At 50.9% G+C, this 22,369-nt stretch overlaps 1 protein-coding gene and 1 non-coding gene across 2 annotated transcripts in view; both read right to left on the minus strand.

Moving 5' to 3' along the window:
- The window catches only part of LOC121877213 (A disintegrin and metalloproteinase with thrombospondin motifs 3-like), a 55,572-nt gene extending 44,255 nt beyond the window's left edge, over window positions 1-11,317 (minus strand). The window contains exon 1 of the mRNA XM_042382828.1: window positions 11,228-11,317. Coding sequence (XP_042238762.1) covers window positions 11,228-11,269 — 42 coding nt within the window. The 5' untranslated portion in view covers window positions 11,270-11,317. The remainder of the gene's footprint in view (window positions 1-11,227) is intronic.
- Trnaa-ggc lies at window positions 9,794-9,869 on the minus strand. The gene has a single exon. It is a non-coding gene; the product is annotated as a tRNA-Ala (tRNA).
- Window positions 11,318-22,369: the final 11,052 nt, after the last annotated feature.

Raw genomic sequence — 22,369 nt, forward strand, 5'->3', positions numbered from 1 at the left:
TGAACATAACTTAATGTCTAGATTAAACTGCTGGTTGGTGAACACTCCTGGATCAGGTCTGTGTGCTCGGGTACCTGTGTGAATACTGGCGCTCCTCACTACACACAGCCACTCACTCACTCACTCACAGCCACACTCAAGCACTCACACTCAAGCACTCACACTCAAGTACTCACACTCAACTACTCACACTCAAGCACTCACAGCCACACTCACGCACTCACACTCAAGCACGCGCAGATTCACACAGGCGCCATCAAAGGAAAGCTCTTATCTAGATTATGTTCCTCCCTCTCTCTTTCAGTTGGCCAGACGATGTGTCTACCAATACTGTCTGAGTAATCACCTCCAACACCAACCTACATCTACTACACAACCTGTATAAACGTCTTTCCAAACAGCCAAGCTTGATTTTTCTTTAAATTCATCCACACTAATTATTTCCTTCGCTAACCTAACCCAACCTAACCCAATCCCAACCTAACCTAACCTTTAACCCCAACCTAACCTAACCTAACCTAACTCAACCTAACCTAACCTAACCTAACCTAACCCAACCTAACCTAACTCAATCCTTAACTCAACCTAACCTAACCTAACCATGGGAACAGGGATTATCTTTAGCTACGACACTACGAAAGCCTTTAGCCTCTCAGGGTAAACTTGTGCTGACTGACTGTGAAGTATTGCCAGAACAGACTGAATGTGAAGTTATTTACACATTCTTCAAGACCTTCTTATTCTGAGACACATTCCTCAAGACCTTCCTATTCTGAGACACATTCCTTCAAGACCTTCCTATTCTGAGACACATTCCTCAAGACCTTCCTATTCTGAGACACATTCCTTCAAGACCTTCCTATTCTGAGACACATTCCTCAAGACCTTCCTATTCTGAGACACATTCCTTCAAGACCTTCCTATTCTGAGACACATTCCTTCAAGACCTTCCTATTCTGAGACATATCTTCAAGACCTTCCTATTCTGGAGACCCATTCCTTCAAGACCTTCCTATTCTGAGAAGCACATTCCTCAAGACCTCATATTCTGAGACACATTCTCAAGACCTTCCTATTCTGAGAGACACATTCCTTCAAGATTCCTTCCCTATTCTGAGAGACACATTCTCAAGACCTCTGAGACACATTCCTCAAGACCTTCATATTCTGAGACATTCCCCAAGACCTTCCTATTCTGAGACACATTCCTTCAAGACCTTCCTATTCTGAGACACATTCCTCAAGAACTCCCTATTCTAGACACATTCCTCAAGAACTCTCCAGCCCTGAGACACATTCTCAAGACCTTCCTATTCTGAGACACATTCCTTCAAGACCTTCCTATTCTGGAGACACATTCTCAAGACCTCCTATTCTGAGACACATTCCTCAAGACCTCTCATATTCTGGAGACACATTCTCAAGACCTTCCTATTCTGAGACACATTCCTCAAGACCTTCCTATTCTGAGACACATTCCTTCAAACCTTCCTATTCTGAGACACATTCCTTCAAAACCTTCTATATTCTGAGCCACATTCCTCAAGACCTTCCTATTCTGAGAGACACATTCCTTCAAGACCTTCCTATTCTGAGACACATTCCTTCAAGACCTTCCTATTCTGAGACACATTCTTCAAGACCTTCCTATTCTGAGACACATTCCTTCAAGACCTTCCTATTCTGAGACACATTCCTTCAAGACCTTCCTATTCTGAGACACATTCCTTCAAGACCTTCCTATTCTGAGACACATTCCTTCAAGACCTTCCTATTCTGAGACACATTCCTTCAAGGCCTTCCTATTCTGAGACACATTCCTTCAAGACCTTCCTATTCTGAGACACATTCCTCATTATTTTTTTATTTATATAATTATCAAAAAACTCAATTATTCACTATTTTAAACCCAAAATTATGATGGGGTTATATTTAACCTGTCTGTCTGTCTGTCTGTCTGTCTGTCTGTCTAGTAAATATTTTTGTGCAGCGGAAAAACCTTCAGTTAACCCTTTCATGAGAGTTGTACCTGTTTTAATCTTTACACTCCAATGGGTTAAACACATATCTATTCTCTTAAAAATAATTAATAGATTTTATTGAAGTGTTTGATGTCGATTTAAAAATAAAAACGAAGAGTTGATAATTGTTTAAGATAATTTTATGAAAAGGAGATTTTTATTGACGCTGGAGTGTGTGTGTGTGTGTGTGTGTGTGTGTGTGTGTGTGTGTGTGTGTGTTAGGTGGTGATGGCCAAGGTAGGAGGTGTCACCACAGGAAGGAGGGCGTTAGTGGTGAAAACAAAACGGCACCCAGAATACTTATTGCCAATCTTGCTACTGGAGACGATGAACGAGGGGCCAGGAACACTGCTACTAGTCCTGTATACGAGGAACGAGGGGCCAGGAACACTGCTACTTGTCCTGCATACGAGGAACGAGGGGCCAGGAACACTGCTACTTGTCCTGCATACGAGGAACGAGGGGCCAGGAACACTGCTACTTGTCCTGTATATACGAGGAACGAGGGCCAGGAACACTGCTATTTGTCCTGTATACGAGGAACGAGGGGCCAGGAACACTGCTACTTGTCCTGCATACGAGGAACGAGGGGCCAGAACACTGCTACTTGTCCCACACGAGAACGAGAGGCCAGAACACTGCTCTGTCCTGTATACGAACGAGGCCAGGAACACTGCTACTTGTCCCGCATACGAGGAACGAGGCCAGAACACTACATTTGTCCCATATTGAGAACGAGGGCCAGGAACACCGCTATTTGTCCTGTATACGAGGAACGAGGCCAGAACATCGCTACTTTGTCCTGCACATGAGGAACGAGGGGCCAGAACACTGCTACTTGTCCCCAGACATGAGGAACGAGGGCCAGGAACACTGCTACTAGTCCCAGAGCACGAGGAACGAGGCCACAGAACACTGCTATTTGTCCTGTATACGAGGAAACGAGGGCCAGGAACACGCCGCTACTTGTCCTGCATACGAGAACGAGGGGCCAGGAACACTGCTACTTGTCCTGCATACGAGGAGAACGAGGGCCAGGAACACTGCTACTTGTCCTGTATACGAGAACGAGGGCCAGGAACACTGCTATTTGTCCTGTATACGAGGAACGAGGGCCAGGAACACTGCTACTGGTCCTGCATACGAGGAACGAGGGCCAGGAACACTGCTACTTGTCCCAGTACATGAGGAACGAGGGCCAGGAACACTGCTACTTGTCCTGTATACGAGGGTTCAGGCCAGGAACACTGCTACTTGTCCTGCATGAGGAACGAGGGCCAGGAACACTGCTACTTGTCCTGTATATACGAGAACGAGGGCCAGGAACAAGTATATCGTCCTGTATACGAGAACGAGGGGCCAGAACACTGCCATTTGTCCTGCATACGAGGAACGAGGGGCCAGGAACACTGCTACTTGTCCTGTATACGAGGAACGAGGGGCCAGGAACACTGCTACTTGTCCTGTATACGAGGAACGAGGGGCCAGGAACACTGCTACTTGTCCTGTATACGAGGAACAAGGGGCCAGGAACACTGCTACTTGTCCTGCATACGAGGAACCTTACTGGTGCGTAATAAACCCGGGACACACCCAAGCAGCCTGGAGCGAGGGAAGACCAGCATGAAAGGAACCTCCTGTAAAGGCTGCAGCCCAAGAGTTGCTACCAATGAGCCCGGAGTGTAAGGAAGGAGTCGAGCCAAGGAGGTGGTTAGTGAGACTCCCTGAGAGCAAAGAGAAGGCGTTCCCGGTAGTCGTTCTTACAACAGAGGAAAGAAATTGACCGGTGGCGCCTCAGGGTAGATAAAGCAACTCATGACACTTAAGAGTTCCAAGTTCTAGCTTACAGTACCGTGAAACTTGTTGCTCTAACGCTTAATAAAGGAAAACGTGGATCACATGTTAAGGAAGTCAGAACCAATCCTTGCCTCCAGTACTCCCATGACATTGATTTTACAGCATAATGGAACAGTTCGGTGTGTATGCGCGTTATTCTTTGGTACATAAGCAGTTGTTTATTTTCTAGCACTAATCCTTCACCAGGTCCCAATCTTCAAACCCAGTCCTCCTCAGGTCAGCCAAGTCCGTGCTGGTCCTATCCTACACACATAAACCTTCAGGAATATCGTGAACAAAATAGCACCTCCAGCATTTTGCGAGAGCGGACACCCGGCCCAGGGCGGTGGTGAGGGCGCCAGGCACGTCACTATGACCTACTTTCTACAACAGGTTGAACTTCAAAGGAAATTCCCACTTGTGCTGCCCCGTCAACACCCACTCACCGCCATGAACCCCGAGAGACGGTGTGCGTAAGGGCGGACAATTTCCCTCTGATGATCAACCACAGCTTAGAGCGGCTCACAGCTGTTGTGACCCAGTGTGTTGTGATCCAGAGTGTTGTGATCCAGAGTGTTGTGACCCAGAGTGTTGTGAGCCAGAGTGTTGTGACCCAGAGTGTTGTGAGCCAGAGTGTTGTGACCCAGAGTGTTGTGACCCAGAGTGTTGTGATCCAGTGTGTTGTGACCCAGAGTGTTGTGACCCAGAGGTTGTGGGACCCAGAGTGTTGTTTGGACCCAGTGGTTGTGACCCAGAGGTTGTGACCCAGAGGTTGTGGACCCAGGTGGGGAGCAGTGGTTGTGACCAGTGTGTTGTGAGCAGAGTGTTGTGACCCAGTGTGCTGGGACCCAGTGTGCCAGAGACTCCAGAGGTTAGGACCCAGAGTGTTGTGACCCAGAGGTTGGGACCCAGGTGTTGTGACCCAGAGGTTAGACCCAGGAGGTTGTGGGACCCAGTGTGTTGTGGACCCAGAGGTTGTGACCAGGAGGTTGACCCAGAGTGTTGTGACTCCAGAGGTTGTGGACCCAGAGTGTTGTGACCTAGAGTGTTGTGACCCAGTGGCTAGCCAGGATCCAGGTACTGACCCAGAGTGTTGTGGACCCAGAGTGTGTTGGGGATCCAGTGTGTTGTGACCTTCAGCAGAGGTTGTGGGACCCAGAGGTTGTGGACCCAGAGGTTGTACTCCAGAGTGCTGTGACCCAGAGTGTTGGTGACCCAGAGGTTGTGGGAGCCAGTGTTGTGACCCAGAGTGTTGTGATCCAGTGCAGGTTGTGGATCCAGAGTGTTGTGACCTGGGAGGGGTTGTGGACCCAGAGGTTGTGACCCAGAGTGGGACTCCAGGTGTTGTGACCCAGAGTGCCAGACTCAGTGTAGACCCAGTGTGTTGTGACCCAGAGGTTGTGACCTAGAGGTTGTGGACCCAGAGGTTGTGATCCAGTGTGCTGGGGACCCGGGCAGTGTGTTGTGATCCAGTGTGTTGTGATCCATGTGTTGTGACCCAGTGTGTTGTGACCCAGGCAGAGGCACCCAGAGGGTACCCAGAGGTTAGGACCCAGAGTGTTGGGACCCAGCAGATCTGTGTTGTGGAGCCAGAGGTTGTGGATCCAGTGTTGTGGGAGCTATGTGTTAGAGCTGAGAGGTTGTGGACCCAGTGTGTTGTTAGAGTAGGTTGGTGGATCCAGTGTGTTGTGAACCCAGTGTGTGTTGACCCAGTGTGTTGGTGGACCAGGTGTGTGTGACCCAGAGGTTGTGGGACCGTCAGGAGGGTTGTGGGTGTGTTGGGGTTGTGGGTGTGGGGTGTGTGGTTGTGGGTGTTTTGTGTGGGGTGGGTGTGTGTGGTGTGTGTGGGGGGTTTGGGTGGGTTGTGATCCAGTGTGTTGTGACCCAGAGTGTTGTGACCCAGAGCAAGTTGTGACCCAGAGTGTTGTGACCCAGTGTGCTAGGGAATTCCAGAGTGTTGTGGGACCCAGTGTGTTAGACCCAGTGTACAGACCCAGAGCAGCCAGGGACCTAGAGTGCTAGACCCAGAGTGTTGTGAGCCAGAGGCAGGGACCCAGTGTGTTGTGACCCAGTGTGTTGTGACCCAGTGTGTTGTGACTCCAGTGTGCTAGACAGAGGTTGTGGACCCAGAGGCTATGACCCAGAGGTTGTGACCCAGAGTGTTGTGAGCCAGAGGTTGTGGTGTTGTGAGCCAGTGTGTTGTGACCCAGTTGTTGTGGCTTAGGTGTTGTGAGCGAGTGTTGTGACGAGTATTTGTGATCAGTGTGTTGTGACCCAGTGTGTTGTGACCCAGAAGTGTTGTGATCCAAGTGTTGTGATTAGTGTGTTTGTGGCAGTGTGTTGTGAGCCAGTGTGTTGTGACCCAGGTGTTGTGACCCAGAGTGTTGTGACCCAAGTGTTGTGATCAGTGTGTTGTGACAGTGTGTTGTGGTGTGTTGTGGGTGTTGTGGGTGTTGTGTGTGTTGTGGTGTTGTGGTGTTGTGATCCAAGTGTTGTGACCCAGAGTGTTGTGACCCAGAGTGTTGTGAGCCAGTGTGTGGCCAGTGTGTTGTGACCCAGAGTATTGTGACCCAGTGTTGTGACCCAGAGTGTTGTGATCCAGAGTGTTGTGATCCAGAGTGTTGTGACCCAGTGTGTTGTGACCCAGTGTGTTGTGACGAGTGTTGTGAGCAGAGTGTTGTGACCCAGTGTGTTGTGACCCAGAGTTTGAGTGTTGTGACCCAGAGTGGTGACCAGAGTGTTGTGACCCAGAGTGTTGTGAGCCAGTGTGTTGTGATCCAGTGTGTTGTGACCCAGGTTGTGAGCCAGTGTTGTGACCCAGAGTGTTGTGACCCAGAGTGTTGTGACCAAGTGTGTTGTGACCCAAGTGTTGTGAGCCAGTGTGTTAGGACCCAGAGTGTTGAGCCTAGAGTGTTGTGACTCAGTGTGTTGTGACCCAGTGTGTTAGTGTGTTTAGCCAGTGTGTTGGACCCAGAGTGTGATTCAGTGTGTTGTGACCCAGTGTGTTGTGAGCAGTGTGTTGTGACTCAGTGTGTTTGTGACCCAGAGTGTTGTGAGCCAGTGTGTTGTGACCCAGTGTGTTGTGATCCAAGTGTTGTGACCCAAGTCTTGTGACCCAGTGTGTTTGTAGCCAGTGTGTTGTAAGTGGACCCAGAGTGTTGTGACAAGTGTTGTGACCCAAGTGTTGTGAAGTGTTGTGACCCAGTGTGTTGTGACCCAGTGTGTTGTGACCCAGAGTGTTGTGAGCCAGTGTGTTGTGACCCAGTGTGTTGTGACCCAGTGTGTTGTGAGCCAGTGTGTTGTGACCCAGAGTGTTGTGACCCAGTGTGTTGTGAGCCAGTGTGTTTGACCCAAGTGTTGTGATTCAGTGTGTTGTAATCCAGAGTGTTGTGACCCAGAGTGTTGTGAGCCAGAGTGTTGTGAGCCAGAGTGTTGTGATCCAGTGTGTTGTGAGCAGAGTGTTGTGAGCCAGTGTTTTGTGAGCCAGTGTGTTGTGATCAGTTTTATGGGTGTGTTGTGATCAGTGTGTTGTGAGAGTGCCTTGGAGATTTTTTACAAACTCTACCATAAAAAAAGCGCCTGCAAGGCATTCAGAAGGCATTGTTTACATCTGTTGAGACATAAACAAAGTTGTCTACCTCGTTTACCTGTGTCTCTGTCTCACCTGTGTCTCACCTGTGTCTCACCTGTGTCTCACGTCCATACAAACAGCTGAAGGAAGTGAGATAACCCGGATATGGGAATTTGCGAGAAGCCTTAACACAACCTGACACTACACCACAACATATAATAATAATAATTTGCTCCTCGTGTAACGAGGATGGCCTGCCAAGGGGCCACCCAGGCGTGAATTTCCAAGGTGTGGTGGCTGTCACCATCACACAACAACCAGCACACCCTGAGTTAACGAGGCCATACATCTAGCACGGCAGTTTTTTTTCGTTGCCGTCACCAACACAACAACCACACCCTGGGTTAACGAGAGCTGCATGACCCAGTGTTTAAGGTGTAGAAGCTGTCACCAACACACGAACCACACCCTGCCAACGAGCTGCATGACCCAGTGTTTAAGGTAGAAGCTGTCACCATCACAACAACCATTAATTCTAAGGTTAACGAGCTGCATACCCAGTTTTAAGGTAGAAGCTGTCACCAATGTTAACGAGAGCTGCATGACCCAGTGTTTACGTGGTAGCTGCCACCATCACAACAACTACACCCTGGTTAATGAGCTGCATGACCCAGTGTTTAAGGTGTGCAGAAGCTGTCGCCAACAAAACAACCACATCTGCTAACGAGCTGCATGACCAGTGTTTATGGGTGCAGAAGCTGTCGCCAACACAACAACCACACCCTAAGTTAACGAGCTGCATGACCCAGTGCGTTTAAGGTGTAGAAGCTGTCACCATCACAAACAAATCACACCCCTGAGTTAACGAGCTATGACCCAGTGTTTATGCGTGAAGCTGTCGTGCCAACACAACAACCACACCCCTGAGTTAACGAGCTGCATGACCCAGTGTTTAAGGTGCAGCTGTCACCAACACAACAACCACACCCTGTTAACCAGCTGCATGACCCAGTGTTTATAAGCTGCCAACACAACAACCACAATCTCTGAAGTTAACGAGTTGCATGACCAGTGTTTAAGGTGTAGAAGCTAGCTCAACACAACAACCACACCCTAAGTTAACGAGCTGCGGCGACCCAGTGAGCCAGTGGTGGTATTGCCGCCAACACAACAACCACACCCCTAAGTTAATCTAGCTGTATGACTCCAGTGTTTAAGGTGTAGAAGCTGTCACCATCACAAACAACCACACCCTGAGTTAATTGTTACATGACCCAGTGTTTACAGTAGAAGGCGTCGCCAACACAACAACCACAATAATCTCTGGAGTAACGAGCTGCATGACCCAGTGTTTAAGGTGGTAGCTGTCACCAACACAACAACCACACCCTAAGCAATGAGCGCTGCATGTTCCAGTGTTTAAGGTGGTGAAGCTGTCACCATCACAACAACCACACCCCTGGAGTTAACGAGCCATACGACCCAGTGTTTAAGGTGAAGCTGTCACTGAACACAGCCAACAACCACACCCTGTTAACGAGCTGCATGACCCAGTGTTTAAGGTGTAGAAGCTAACGTTACCTGACAACAACCACACAATCTCTGGAGTTAACGAGCTGCATGAATCTGTTTAAGGTGAAGCTGTCACCATCATTAACAACTACACCCTGAGTTAACGAGCTACATGACCCAGTGTTTAAGGTGTAGAAGCTGTCGCCAACACAACAAACTACACCCCTGAGTTAACGAGCTGCATGACCCAGTGTTTAAGGTGAAGGTCACTAACACAACAACCACACCTGCTAACGAGCGTATGACCCAGTGTTTAAGGTGAGAGCTGTCACCATCACAACAACCACACCGTGAGTTAAATGAGCCATATGACCCAGTGTTTAAGGTGTAGAGTTGTCACTAACACAACAACCACACCCTGTTAACGAGCTGCATGACCCAGTGTTTAAGGTAGAAGCTGTCACTAACACAACAAACTTCACAACCCTAAGTTAACGAGCCATACGACCCAGTGTTTAAGGTTGTCAATATCACAACAACCACAATTCTGCTAACGAGCTGCCACGACCCAGTGTTTATGTGAAGTTGTCACTAATAAATGTAAACTGGCTAATAATCTCTGGTTAACGAGTTGCATGACCTGTGCGTTTAAGGTGGTAGGTTAATGCTGGGACAACAACCACACCCTAAGTTAACGAGCGTACGACCAGTGTCATGAACAGTCCGAGAAGACCGGACAACTTCCAACTGCACTGGCTAACCATTACCCGAACATGATCCGAAAACCGGTTAACATCCAGGTTCCCAATTACCCTGCAGACAGGGCAATGGCAAAAAGAAATTGCCCATAGTTTCACCCTACCGGGGATTGAACCCGGGTCCACTCACTTGCCAGGCGAGCATGCTGACCATTACACCACAGGTTAATGGAAAATACTATGTATATCACAGCATTATCAACACCACACCACAACATTCCACACAACACAACACCAACTCTGTGTTGATCAAATGTGTGTGTTTAGTGCGTGATGCTTTCCGTCCAGCTCAGTGTTAGTGACGGATACAGCGGCGGTGCTACAGGTGGGTGGCTGAGCAGGGGCCGTCTAGGTCTTGGAATTTGTTTAGTTTTTCACGATTCCTGCTCACATGTCAGCTAAGTGGGAGGTGATGGTGAGGGTGAGGGGTGAGGGTGAGGGTGATGGTGGGAGGTGGGGGAGGGAGGGGTGGGGAGGATGGGTGGATGGTGAGGGGTGAGGGGTGAGGGACAGAGCGGTGAGGGTGAGGGGTGATGGTGAGGGGATGGTGGGGAGGGCAGGGCGATGGTGTGGGTGACGGTGTGGGTGAGGGTGAGGGGTGATGGGTGAGGGGTGAGGTGAGGGCGATGGTGTGGGTGACGGTGGTGAGGGGTGAGGGTGATGGTGGGAGGGTGGAGGGTGAGGGTGATGGTGAGGGTGGGAGGTGGTGAGGGGTGAGGGGTGGCAGGAGCAGAGGGTGATGGTGATGGTGAGGATGGTGAGGTGAGGGCGGACAGGGGTGATGGTGAGGGTGATGGTGAGGGTGATGGGATGGTGAGGGGAGGGTGAGGGAGGGAAGAGGGTGATGGTGAGGGTGATGGTGAGGGTGAGGCGATGGGTGATGGGTGTGGGTGAGGGTGAGGGTGATGGTGAGGGTGAGGGTGAGGGCGGGGATGGTGGGTGACGGTGGGGTGAGGGTGAGGGTGGATGGTGAGGGGAGGTGAGGGTGATGGTGAGGGTGATGGTGGGGAGGGTGATGGTGAGGGGTGATGGTGTGGGTGAGGGTGATGGTGAGGGGATGGTGTGGGTGAGGGTGATGGTGGGAGGTGAGGGTGATGGTGTGGGTGAGGTGACAGGTGGGTGAGAAAGTGATGGTGAGGGGTGATGGTGTGGGTGAGGGTGATGGTGAGGTGGGAGGGGTGAGGGTGATGGTGAAGGTGATGGTGATGAGGAGAGATGCAGAGGGTGAGGGTGGTGGTGATGGCGAAGGTGAAGGTAAGTCTATCTCTCACATTACCTGAAACACTCAACCATATACCACCCTCACTGCATATACGCCAATTTTCACACAGGGTGAGGGGACACACAGGCAGAGGGGACACACAGGGTGAGGGACACACGGGGTGAGGGACACACAGGGGTGGGGACACACAGGGGGGGTGGGGGGGTGGGGGGGGGGGGGGGGGGGGCACGGTGGGGGGGGACACAGGGGAGGGGACACACAGGGGGGACACGGGTGGGGGGGGACACACTGGGGTGAGGGGACTCACCTGAGATTGCTTGGTGTCTTTATAGAAAATAATTCTCAGCATAACCAGTTGTAAATTACCCTCCAGTGACAGGTCCTCATAGATGGCGCTGACCTGCAACACACACATATATGTATACACCTGCAACACAGACACATATATGTATACACCTGCAACACAAGAGACATATATGTATACACCTACCACAGACACATATATGTATACACCTGCAACACAGACACATATATGTATACACCTGCAACACACACACATATATGTATACACCTGCAACACAAGACATATATGTATACACCTGCAACACAGACACATATATGTATACACCTGCAACACACAGACATATATGTATACACCTGCAACACACAGACATATATGTATACATGCAACACACATATATGTATACACCTGCAACACAGACACATATATGTATACACCTGCAACACAGACACATATATGTATACACCTGCAACACACACACATATATGTATACACCTGCAACACAGACACATATATGTATACACCTGCAACACAGACACATATATGTATACACCTGAACACACACACATATACACACACACACACACACACACACACTCCTCAGGCATTTAAACGTTAATTAAATATAATAAGTAATTAAAAATGTTGTGGGTATTTATCATCATATTCGTGTGTGTGTGTGTGTGTGTGTGTGTGTGTGTGTGTGTGTGTGTGTGGTGTGTGTGTGTGTGTGTGTGTGTGTGTGAGGTGAGAGAGAGAGAGAGAGAGAGAGCAAAGCTTGACGAAGAGGGGAGAAAGAAATGAGAGGAAGCAGTGAAGAAGGACAAGAAAGAGGATCAGTAAAGGGGAGAGAGGAGAACGAAGGAGGGAAATGAAAGGAAATAAAGAAAGGGTGAAGCTAAGGCAAGAGGGAGGAAGGAAGGAAGGAAGGAAGGAAGGAAGGAAGGTTCCAGTGTTAGGAATGTGCTAGAGTATTAAACTCCACCAGACACTAAATACTTCTTCACCTCCTTCACTATCCTTTTCTTCTCCTCCCGAACCTGTTCACTACCTCCTCCACCTCCACTACCTCCACCTCCTCCTCCTCCACCCCTCCTTCACTACCTCCTCCTTCACTACCTCCTCCACTACCTCCACCTCCTCCACCTCCTCTTCCTCCACCTTCTCCACCTCCTCCACAGACCACTGTCAGGTCGCTGGTTATTTCTCCGTCAGTGGCTTCATGGAAGCCTCCTCTGGTGGCTACAGGTTATGCGGAAGTCACCGTCGGTGGCCAGGTTACGGGTTTCACCGTCAGGGGCCGTACAGGAGCCACCGTCAGGGTGAACATGGCGGTTATGGTTTCACTGTCAGTGCGGGTTATGGAAGCTCTTCACTGTCAGGGTGCCAGGTTATGGGAGCTGTTCACTGTCAGGTGGCCAGGTTGTGGAAGCCACTGTCAGGGGTATGTTATGGAAGCTTTCACTGTCAGGGTGGCCAGGTTGTGGAAGCTTCACCGTCAGTGGCCAGCCTTCACCGCAGGGGTGGCCAGGTTATGGAAGCTCTTCACTGTCAGGGTGTCCAGGTTATGGAAGCTCTTCACTGTCAGGCCAGGTTATGGAAGCTCTTCACTGTCAGGGTGGCAGGTTATGGAAGCTCACCGTCAGGCCAGGTTATGGGCCTTCACTGTCAGGGTGGCCAGGAGTCGCAGCTTCACTGTCAGGCCAGGTTATGGAAGCTCACTGTCAGGCTGGCTGGGGAAGCTCTTCACTGTCAGTAGGTTATGGAAGCTCTTCACTGTCAGGCCAGGTTATGGAAGCCACTGTCAGGGTGGCCAGGTTATGGAAGTCACTGTCAGGTGGCCAGGTGTTGCCTGTGGCAACCAGACAGACAGACCATACTCAGATATAAACCTAACCTAACCAACTAACCTATCCTAACCCAATTCCAACTGCTCAGGGGTGATACTTTGAGATTAACTGAAAGAATACATAGAAAATGAGGGAGACGGAGGAGAGAGAGAGAGGAGAATGATGAAGAGTAGGTAAAATTACACACACACACACACACACACACACACACACACACACACACACACACACACACACACACACACACACACAGGTAAGGAGTGTATGAGGGGGAGAGAGTTAGGAGGGGAATGAAAAGCAGCATACTGTACCTTTATAGCCTCACCGCCACCTAGGAAAACACAAAAGCACTCCACGATGGTCACAGAAAAAGAACGTGGGGAGACTTAACACAATGAGCAACTGAGCGGTCTTGTTAACGTGGTGATTGTGTTAGCTGTTTGTTTCTCTATGTATACCAGCATTTCTACAGGTATACATTGGTGTATACCTGCACCGTCTATGTATACTGTATTACCTTCGTTGTGTATAAGGCACAGTGTGTTCTGCATAGTCTGATGCTTTGACCTGAAGAGGTTTGTGTTTTTATCGTTCTGGACTTACCTGTTTATTTAATGCTGACCCAATGACATACCTTCCACACTGCTCCACACTGTCAGTACCACATTGCCTCCACACCAGGCACCAGCCTCCTCCACACACTCCAGTTAGTACTCACACTGCCCTCCCTCCACTCCACAGCATGGTCTTCACCCATGCTCCTCCACACATAACATGCCCCCACACTGCTCTCTCCACACTGCACCACACTGCTCCACACCTAGCCAGTATCTCACACGCCCCCTCCACACCTGCATGACACTGTCTCCTCCCTCCACAATATAACATTATTCTCACATCAGGCCTTCCTCCACACTCCAGTCAGTGCCTCCCACACCGAGTCAGTACCACACTGTTCCCATCTTCACCCTCCACACTCAGTACCTCTCGCTGACTGGTGTCTCCACACCTCCTGTCAGTGCCCACAGGATCTCCTGCTAACTCTCCAAACCATCTATACAGGTACACAGGTTCTGACAGCAGGTGGGCTACAGTGTGTGGCTCTGGATATGGCTGGCCAGGTGTGTGGCCCCACTACAGGTACACACAGGTGTGTGGGGCTCCCCAATGCAGCAGGTATACAGGTGTTTTCCAATACAAGCACAGCAAGGCAGGTGTAGCCTCTAATACAGGTACACAGGTAACTTAACAAGTACGGGGTATTTTGTTATTAAAGACATATATGTAGGGCTCCCACACAGGTACACACAGGTGTGGCCCTGAAATACAGTTAAGCATTGCCATCCAACACACGACCAGCCAGAGCCCTGGACTGTAGCAGGCAAGAGGAGGAGGCCAAGCCAGAGGTGGTAGGAGGAGCCACAACATCTGCAGGGGAGACAGAACGTGTAGCTTGAGTCAGGAGGCTGATCTCTGACGCCCCAGTAATCGACTCCACACCACCCATTTGTTCCTCCTCCTTCCTCACTTCACGTCATCTCCTGTCTCCCTCCCCAACATGGCATGATGTTCCCCAACATGATACCCCTCTCCTTCCTCACCTCCCAAGGAAACCTTCGAACTTATACCTCAAAATGATTACAGCAGACGGAAGTGCATTTACACCACTATCACTGCCTGTTCAGTCCTCCTACCCCGATATGCCTATACTGTGTGATGGTGATCTTCCCATGTCAGTATAGTGACCCGCCTATAAGTACTGTAGTGGTGATAGTGGTGACCCGCTCAGCAACGTAGTGGGTGAGGATCTTTCCTATACCGGTACTGCCAGGTCAAAATTGGTGAGTAAGGATCTTCGTAGTGGTGATGGTGACCTGCCTATACTGTGGTCATTTGTGGTGTATAGTGACCTGCCTATGAATTGTGGTGATAGTGACCTGCTTATAATGGTGGTGATAGTGACCTGCCTGTGCAGGTAGTGGTGATAGGACCGCTATATCTGTGGTATAGTGACCGCCTGGGATATAGTGGTGATAGTGACCTGCCTTATACTGTGGGTGGTGATGGTGGCCTGCCTATACTGTGGTGGTGATGTGTGGCCTGCCTATGCTGTAGTGGTGAGTGGTGACATGCCTGCTTGGTGGTGGCTGGCCATTGGTGATAGTGACCTGCTTATACTGTGGTGATAGTGACCTGCCTATACTGTAGTGGTGATAGTGTCCGCCAGTAGTGGTGATAGTGACCTGCCTATAACGTAGTGGTGATAGTGACCTTATACTGTAGTGGTGATAGTGAATTTCTGTTTGTTGCGGTGGCATCATCATCTATTAGCACACCATCGCACCATAGTGGTAGTTGTGTTATTGTGGTGGTAAGTTGGAGTGTAGTGTCTGTAGGTACATCATGACCTGGTGGTGTGGTGGTGTGGTGAGGGGTGGTGTGGGCAGGGTGGGGCGGGGTAGTATTGCATTACTGTCAGGAGAATGGAAAGTGTTTCACCTGAGGCGACCATTGGTGACCGTGGGCGCTTCACCTGCCTCACACACACACACACACACACTCCACACACACCACACAACACACACACACACACACACACACACACACACACACACACACACCTAAAAATAATGGCCACATCACACACTAAAGTAGATACAGTCAATCAGAGAGAGAGGGAGGAGGGGAAGGGCTGTGAGAGGGGAGGACGGGGAGAGAGGGAGGAGGGTGGCCGTGGGAGAGGGGAGGGGAGGCTGTGGGAGAGGGGAGGACGGGGTTGTGTGAGAGAGGAGGGGAGGGCTGTGGTGAGAGAGGGAGGACGGGCTGTGTGGGAGAGGAGGATTTGGCTGTGGGGAGAGGGGAGGAGGGGTCTGTGAGAGAGAGTAGAGGGCTGTGTGAGAGAGAGGGAGGACAGGGGCTGTTGAGAGAGGGAGGAGGGGTGAGAGGAGGATTTGGGCAGGTGGAGAGAGGAGGACGGGGCTGGGGAGAGGAGGACTGGCTGTGTGAGGAGACGGCTGGGGAGTAGGGAGGACGGGCTGTGGAGAGAGGAGGACGGGGCTGGGGAGGGGAGGACGGGGGGGGGAGAGAGGAGGATTGTGAGAGGGGAGGACGGAGAGAGGGGAGGATGGGTCAGGGAGAGAGAGGAGGGCTGTGGTGGGAGAGAGGGGATAGACGGGTCAGAGAGAGGTGAGATTTGGGAGGGCTGGGGAGAGGGAGAGGGCTGTGGAGAGAGGAGGGGCTGGGAGAGAGGAGGAGGGGCTGTGTGAGAGAGGGATACTGTGTGGAGAGGAGAGGGCTGTGTGAGTAGAGGGGAGGAGGAGGGCTGGTGGAGAGAGGAGGAGCGGCTGTGTGAGAGTGGAGGGCTGGGAGGAGAGGAGGAGGGAGGGCTGTGAAGAGAGGTGAGATGGGGGCTGTAGGAGAAGAGGGGGGAGGGAGGAGGGCTGTGTGGGAGAGAGGAGGAGGGGCTGTGTAGAGAGGGAGGACTGTGACAGAGGGAGGAGGGGCTGTGTGAGAGGAGGAGGGCTGGGGAGAGAGGGAGGAGGGCCAGTGAGAGAGGAGGGCCAGGAGAGGGGGGATGGGCTGTGAGAGAGGGAGGAGGGGGCTGTGTGAGAGAGGGTGGGGAGGGGCTGTAGGGAGGAGGGGCTGTGTGAGGGAGGAGGGTGCTAGGTGAGTGGGAGGAGGGCTGTGAGAGGGGAGGGTAGGGGAGGACCAGGTAGGCGTGGTGAGGCGCCATCATGCGGCTGCCTAGGATTACCAGGTACCACCACCACTACCACCACCACCACAACCACCACCATCTACCACTACCACCACACCACCACCACACACTACCACCACCACTACCACAACCACCACTACCACTACCACCACACAACCATCACACATCATCAATACACCACCACCACAACCACCACCACACCACACCACCACCACCACCACCACTTCTGACTACCCATCACCACCACACACTGCTACACCATTTCACTACCACCACCACTACCACCACACCACCACCACACTACCACCACCATCGGCTGACCACTACCACCACTACTACCACTACTACTGACTACCACCAGACTCATCACACCACCATACCACTACCACTACCATTATCGTCATCATCACCACTTTACACACCACCATCATTAATTACCATTACTATTATATCACCACCATCACCACACTTATGGCTACGATATTTGTGATTGAATTTGCACGAAGGAGCATGTGGTGAAAAATGGTGATGTGTGGTGAGGGATGGTGATGTGTGGTGAGAGATGATGGTGTTGTGTTGTGTGGTGAAAGGTGATGGTGTTGTGTGGTGAGAGTTGATGGTGATGTGTGGTGAGGTGATGGTGTTGTGTGGTGAGAGATGATAGTGTTGTGGTGAGGTGTGGTGAGTGGTTTCCTCTGGTCGTAGTAATGGTGAAGGTAATGGAGCAAGCATGGCCAGGCATTTCATTATCCTAAACTGCCGCCTTAGTATAAACACTGGCCTCTCATGTATGGATCTTCAGTAATGTCGTAAAAAACATCAAAAGAGCTAGAGTAATATATCAGTCAACTGCTTCGGGTTGGGTTGGGTTAGGTTAAGTTAGATTAGGTTTGTCTTTGGGTGATTGTAATTATGAGAAAATATGTCACCTGAAGAATACCCCGGAGGTTTAACTTTGGCTGGGTTAAACACATACACACAATGGTCGACGACTCCACCATTGGGATTAGTGTCAACAACTCCATTCCTGACTATACCGCCCTCCAAGATTTATTGAACAGCCTCCAAAACTGGGTCACCAACAACCACGTCACCATCAACCATATCAAGACCATGGTTATCCACATCAACCTCTTCTCCGACGTTGTCCCACCCCCTTCCATTACTTTGGGGCGCAACACACTCCAGGTTGTAGATTCCACCAAGCTCCTCGGCGTCACCATAGACAACAAACTAAATTGGAAACCACACGTCAGTACAGTTGTCAAATCCTCCAGTTTCCGTCTCCACCTCCCCCGCCGACGCAAGTCCCTCGGAGTTCCTGCCCCCGAGCTCCTCAGTGTTTACTCAACATTCATACTTCCCAAGCTCACCTATGCCTCCCCTACCTGGTCTTCCTCCCTAAATGCCACACAACGTAAACACCTAGAAAAAGTGCAAAAAAAGGGCATGCAAGATTATTCTCTCCCCTTCCTACTCCACATATCAAGAAGCGCTCAATACACTGACCCTCTCGGCTCTCTCTGACCATCACCACGGCCTCATCTGCAAATTTGGCGAGAAGCTTCTGCACCATCCTCGACACCAGCTCCTACTACCACCTGTGATCTATCGCCCGAGATTTGCTGCTCGACACCACAACCGCATCCAGCCCATACGAGCACGAACTGATAGCTATAAGAACAGCCCAGTCCCAACCATTGTAAAAATTATCAATAACTTGTAATCAACCAGTGCATTCACTCCCAGTCAATCTTATCATTTTGCACTGTTACTTTGTTGAAATGTCCTTTAGTATGACCTTCTCCCCACCTAGTTATTATATATCATATTTGTATCACTTATGTTACTTGTATATTATTTGTAAATCAAGAGACCCGTTCCCCAATTATGCAACTGTATATTTTCAGCCTTCCGCCTGCCATGCTCTTTCAATAAACCGTTAATCAGTATTATTATTATTATTATTATTATTATTATTATTATTATTATTATTATTATTATACACACACACACACACACACACACACACACCAGGATGCACACACAACACACACACCAGGACACACGCACACACTTCATCAGTACGCCTCGCTAACATTTTAAGAGCCAGAGTGTCAGTGTTAAGGCCGTGGTAACAGCTGCCAGCCATCACCGAGACAGCTAAGTGAGACGATGACTTTACGAAACAATATATTCCTTCTCATCCTCGTCTGTCGTTCATTGTCCTCACTGTTGTCATCACCTGAGTCAGTCGTCGGAGATTTCAAGATGAAAGGAAAACAGTAGATACGTCTTGTGTTGAGAAATAAGAGGTCGTTATCATCACTACCACCAGTCGTTTATATAATTGACTGTATATCAATATTAACAAAAGTGGTTGCAAATAAACTTACTAACACTTTCACTGTCCGTAAAAGATCTCAACTACGTCAAATAAACTTTAGTAGTAACAAAAATTACAACGGGATTTACATTTTTCTTCCACGTTGCCTAATGAGAGCCAGCGGCGACAATTACTGCCACGTAAAAGTCAAGTACCAGCAAACATGAAGCACTTTAGTTTTCAAGCGTGAAATGATACTGACGGGGAGGTCTGTCTGGTGGTGCAGGCCGGGAGGGGGGAGGCCTTTGGGGTGAGTCTGCCTGCTGGTGGTGGTGGTGCAGGCCGGGAGGGGGGAGGCCTCTGGGGTGAGTCTGCCTGATGGTGGTGGTGCAGGCCGGGGAGTCTCTGGGGTGTGTCTGCCTGCTGGTGGTGGTGCAGGCCGGGGAAATCTCTGGGGTGAGTCTGCCTGCTGGTGGTGGTGGTGCAGGCCGGGGAAGTCTCTGGGGTGTGTCTGCCCGCTGGTGGTGGTGCAGGCCGGGGAAATCTCTGGGGGTGAGTCTGCCTGCTGGTGGTGGTGGTGCAGGCCGGGAGTCTCTGGGGTGTCTGCCTGCTGGTGGTGGTGCAGGCCCGGGAAACTCTGGGGTGAGTCTGCCTGCTAGTGGTGGTGGTGCAGGCCGAAGTCTCTGGGGTGTGTCTGCCCGCTGGTGGTGGTGCAGGCCGGGGAAATCTCTGGGGTGAGTCTGCCTGCTGCTGGTGGTGGTGCTGCAGGACAGGGGGGGTGGAGGCCTCTGGGGTGGAGTCTGTCTGCTGGTGGTGGTGGTGCAGGCCGGGGGGGGGAGTCTCTGGGGTGAGTCTGCCTGGTGGTGGTGGTGGTGCAGGCCGGGGGGTGGAGGCCCTTGGGGTGAGTCTGCCTGATGGTGGTGGTGGTGGTGCAGGCCAGGGGGGGTGGAGGCCCTTGGGGTGAGTCTGCCTGATGGTGGTGGTGGTGGTGCAGGCCAGTGGAGGCCCTTGGGGGTGGAGTGCCTGATGGTGTGGTGGTGCCTGGAGGCCCTTGGGGTGAGTGCCTGATGGTGGTGGTGGTGCAGGCCAGGGGGTGGAGGCCCTTGGGGTGAGTCTGCCTGATGGTGGTGGTGGTGCAGGCCAGGGGGTGGAGACCCTCAGGGGTGAGTCTGCCTGCTGGTGGTGGTAGGCAGGCTGGGGAGTCTCTGGGGGTGAGTCTGCCTGCTGGTGGTGGTGGTGCAGGCAGGGGGTGGAGGCCCTTGGGGGTGGGTCTGCCTGATGGTGGTGGTAGTGCAGGCCAGAGTCTCTGGGGGTGAGTCTGCCTGCTGGTGGTGGTAGTGCAGGCCGGGGGGTGGAGGCCCTTGGGGGTGAGTCTGCCTGATGGTGGTGGTGGTGCAGGCCGGGGTGGGGGGTGGAGGCCCTTGGTGGAGTCTGCCTGATGGTGGGTGGTAGTGCAGGCCAAGGGGGAGTCTCTGGGGTGAGTCTGCCTGATGGTGGTGGTGGTGCAGGCCGGGGAGTCTCTGGGGTGAGTCTGCCTGCTGGTGGTGGTAGTACAGGCCGGGGGGTGAGCCCTTGGGGGTGAGTCTGCCTGATGGTGGTGGTAGTGCAGCCGAAGTCTCTGGGGTGAGTCTGCCTGATGGTGGTGAGTAGTGCAGGCCGGTGCTAGGCGCCTTTGGGGGTGAGTCTGCCTGATGGTGGTGTATAGGTCATGGATGGCGTCACAGTAACGCTGGCCACAGGTGTAAATAATCTCACATCAACGACAGTAAAGCACTACTAGTGCGTCCTCACCTCACACCCCTACTAGAGGTACCTGGTGTTGGACGGGTTTGTTTTTGTATGAAACAAAGTAAACGATAAACAGTCTCAACCTTCACGTTCATTCACACAGTCAAATCAAATTTCAGCTCCATACGTTCAGAAAGCAAAGAAGACAGATTAACACACACACACACACACACACACACACACACACACACACACAAACAGGCGATTAAAGAGGCCGCTAAAATCAGAGGGGCATCTCATAGCCTATACCCTTTCCTTGGCCATAGTTAAGTCCACATTTGGCCATGCACAGGGGCCAACTATATGGTATCCTCCCCCACCCTCCCGTGTAGAGTGGGGCTGTCGGGACTGTAGAGCAAAGAATGATAAAATAAATGTTTATAATGAAGGAGCTCTACCTTTCTGCTGCTATAGAATCATAATATAATACAATGATGATAATATACAGTTTGATTTAGATCTCATTGTTACGTTTGGGCTGCCTGGGCTGTCATAGTGTCATAGTCACACAAACACCGAGGTCTGTGGCGGAGGTTTGCAGGTCTGTCTCTCCACCCATTACACTGTCAAGATTACTAGTACCTTTTTTAACCAGTGCTGCCGACACCCACGTAATTCATAACACAATACTCCCAGTGTTGAACGACTTTCCAACTTAACGTATCATTTACATGTACAGGTGAACAGGACACAGTGTGATTAGTTACCCCATTAGATCCAGGTAACTTTGGGGTTGTTGTTACTCTAAGCTAAATTAAGTTGGTTCATCTGTGGTGGCGAGTGAGCTAAGTTTTCACCATTTTCCTGATCATTATGCTCGTTATTTTCACCGAAGCGATTAAACATAAGTTAGGATGACTTTAGGGAATGGTTATACCCTTAAAAGGCATTTAGGTTCTCTGTTATGACGCGGAATGTTTACCAACAAGAAGTACAACCTCAGAATAATGTAGTCCCTCCCTGCATGCACCACAGTCCCTCCCTGCCTGCACCAAATTCCCTCCCTGCCTGCACCACAGTCCCTCCCTGCCTGCACCACAGTCCCTCCCTGCCTGCAACACAGTCCTCCTGCCTGCACCAGTCCCCCTGCCTGCACCACAGTCCCCCCCTGCCTGCACCACACCTCCCTGCCTGCACCACAGTCCCTCCCTGCCTGCACCACAGTCCCTCCTGCCTGCACCACAGTCCCTCCTGCCTGCACCACAGTCCCTCCCTGCCTGCACCACAGTCCTCCCTGCCTGCACCACAGTCCCCGCCTGCTTATACCCCCCCCGGCGCTAAAAGTGTTCGTCACCAGTAAAAGTCTCACTCAAATAAATATATATATATACGCGGTCAGTGTTGTTTTAACCAGCTTAATAACTAAAATATTATGATTTTTTTTCATTGTTACTAAACAGTTGTTCTGCTGCAGGAAAAAGTGTAGCCATGTTAGAGAAATGAAATTATGAGAACATTGTTTTACA

This window comes from Homarus americanus, unplaced genomic scaffold, assembly GCF_018991925.1.
Source record: "Homarus americanus isolate GMGI-L3 unplaced genomic scaffold, GMGI_Hamer_2.0 scaffold18005, whole genome shotgun sequence".
NCBI classification, from domain to species: Eukaryota; Metazoa; Arthropoda; class Malacostraca; order Decapoda; family Nephropidae; genus Homarus; species Homarus americanus.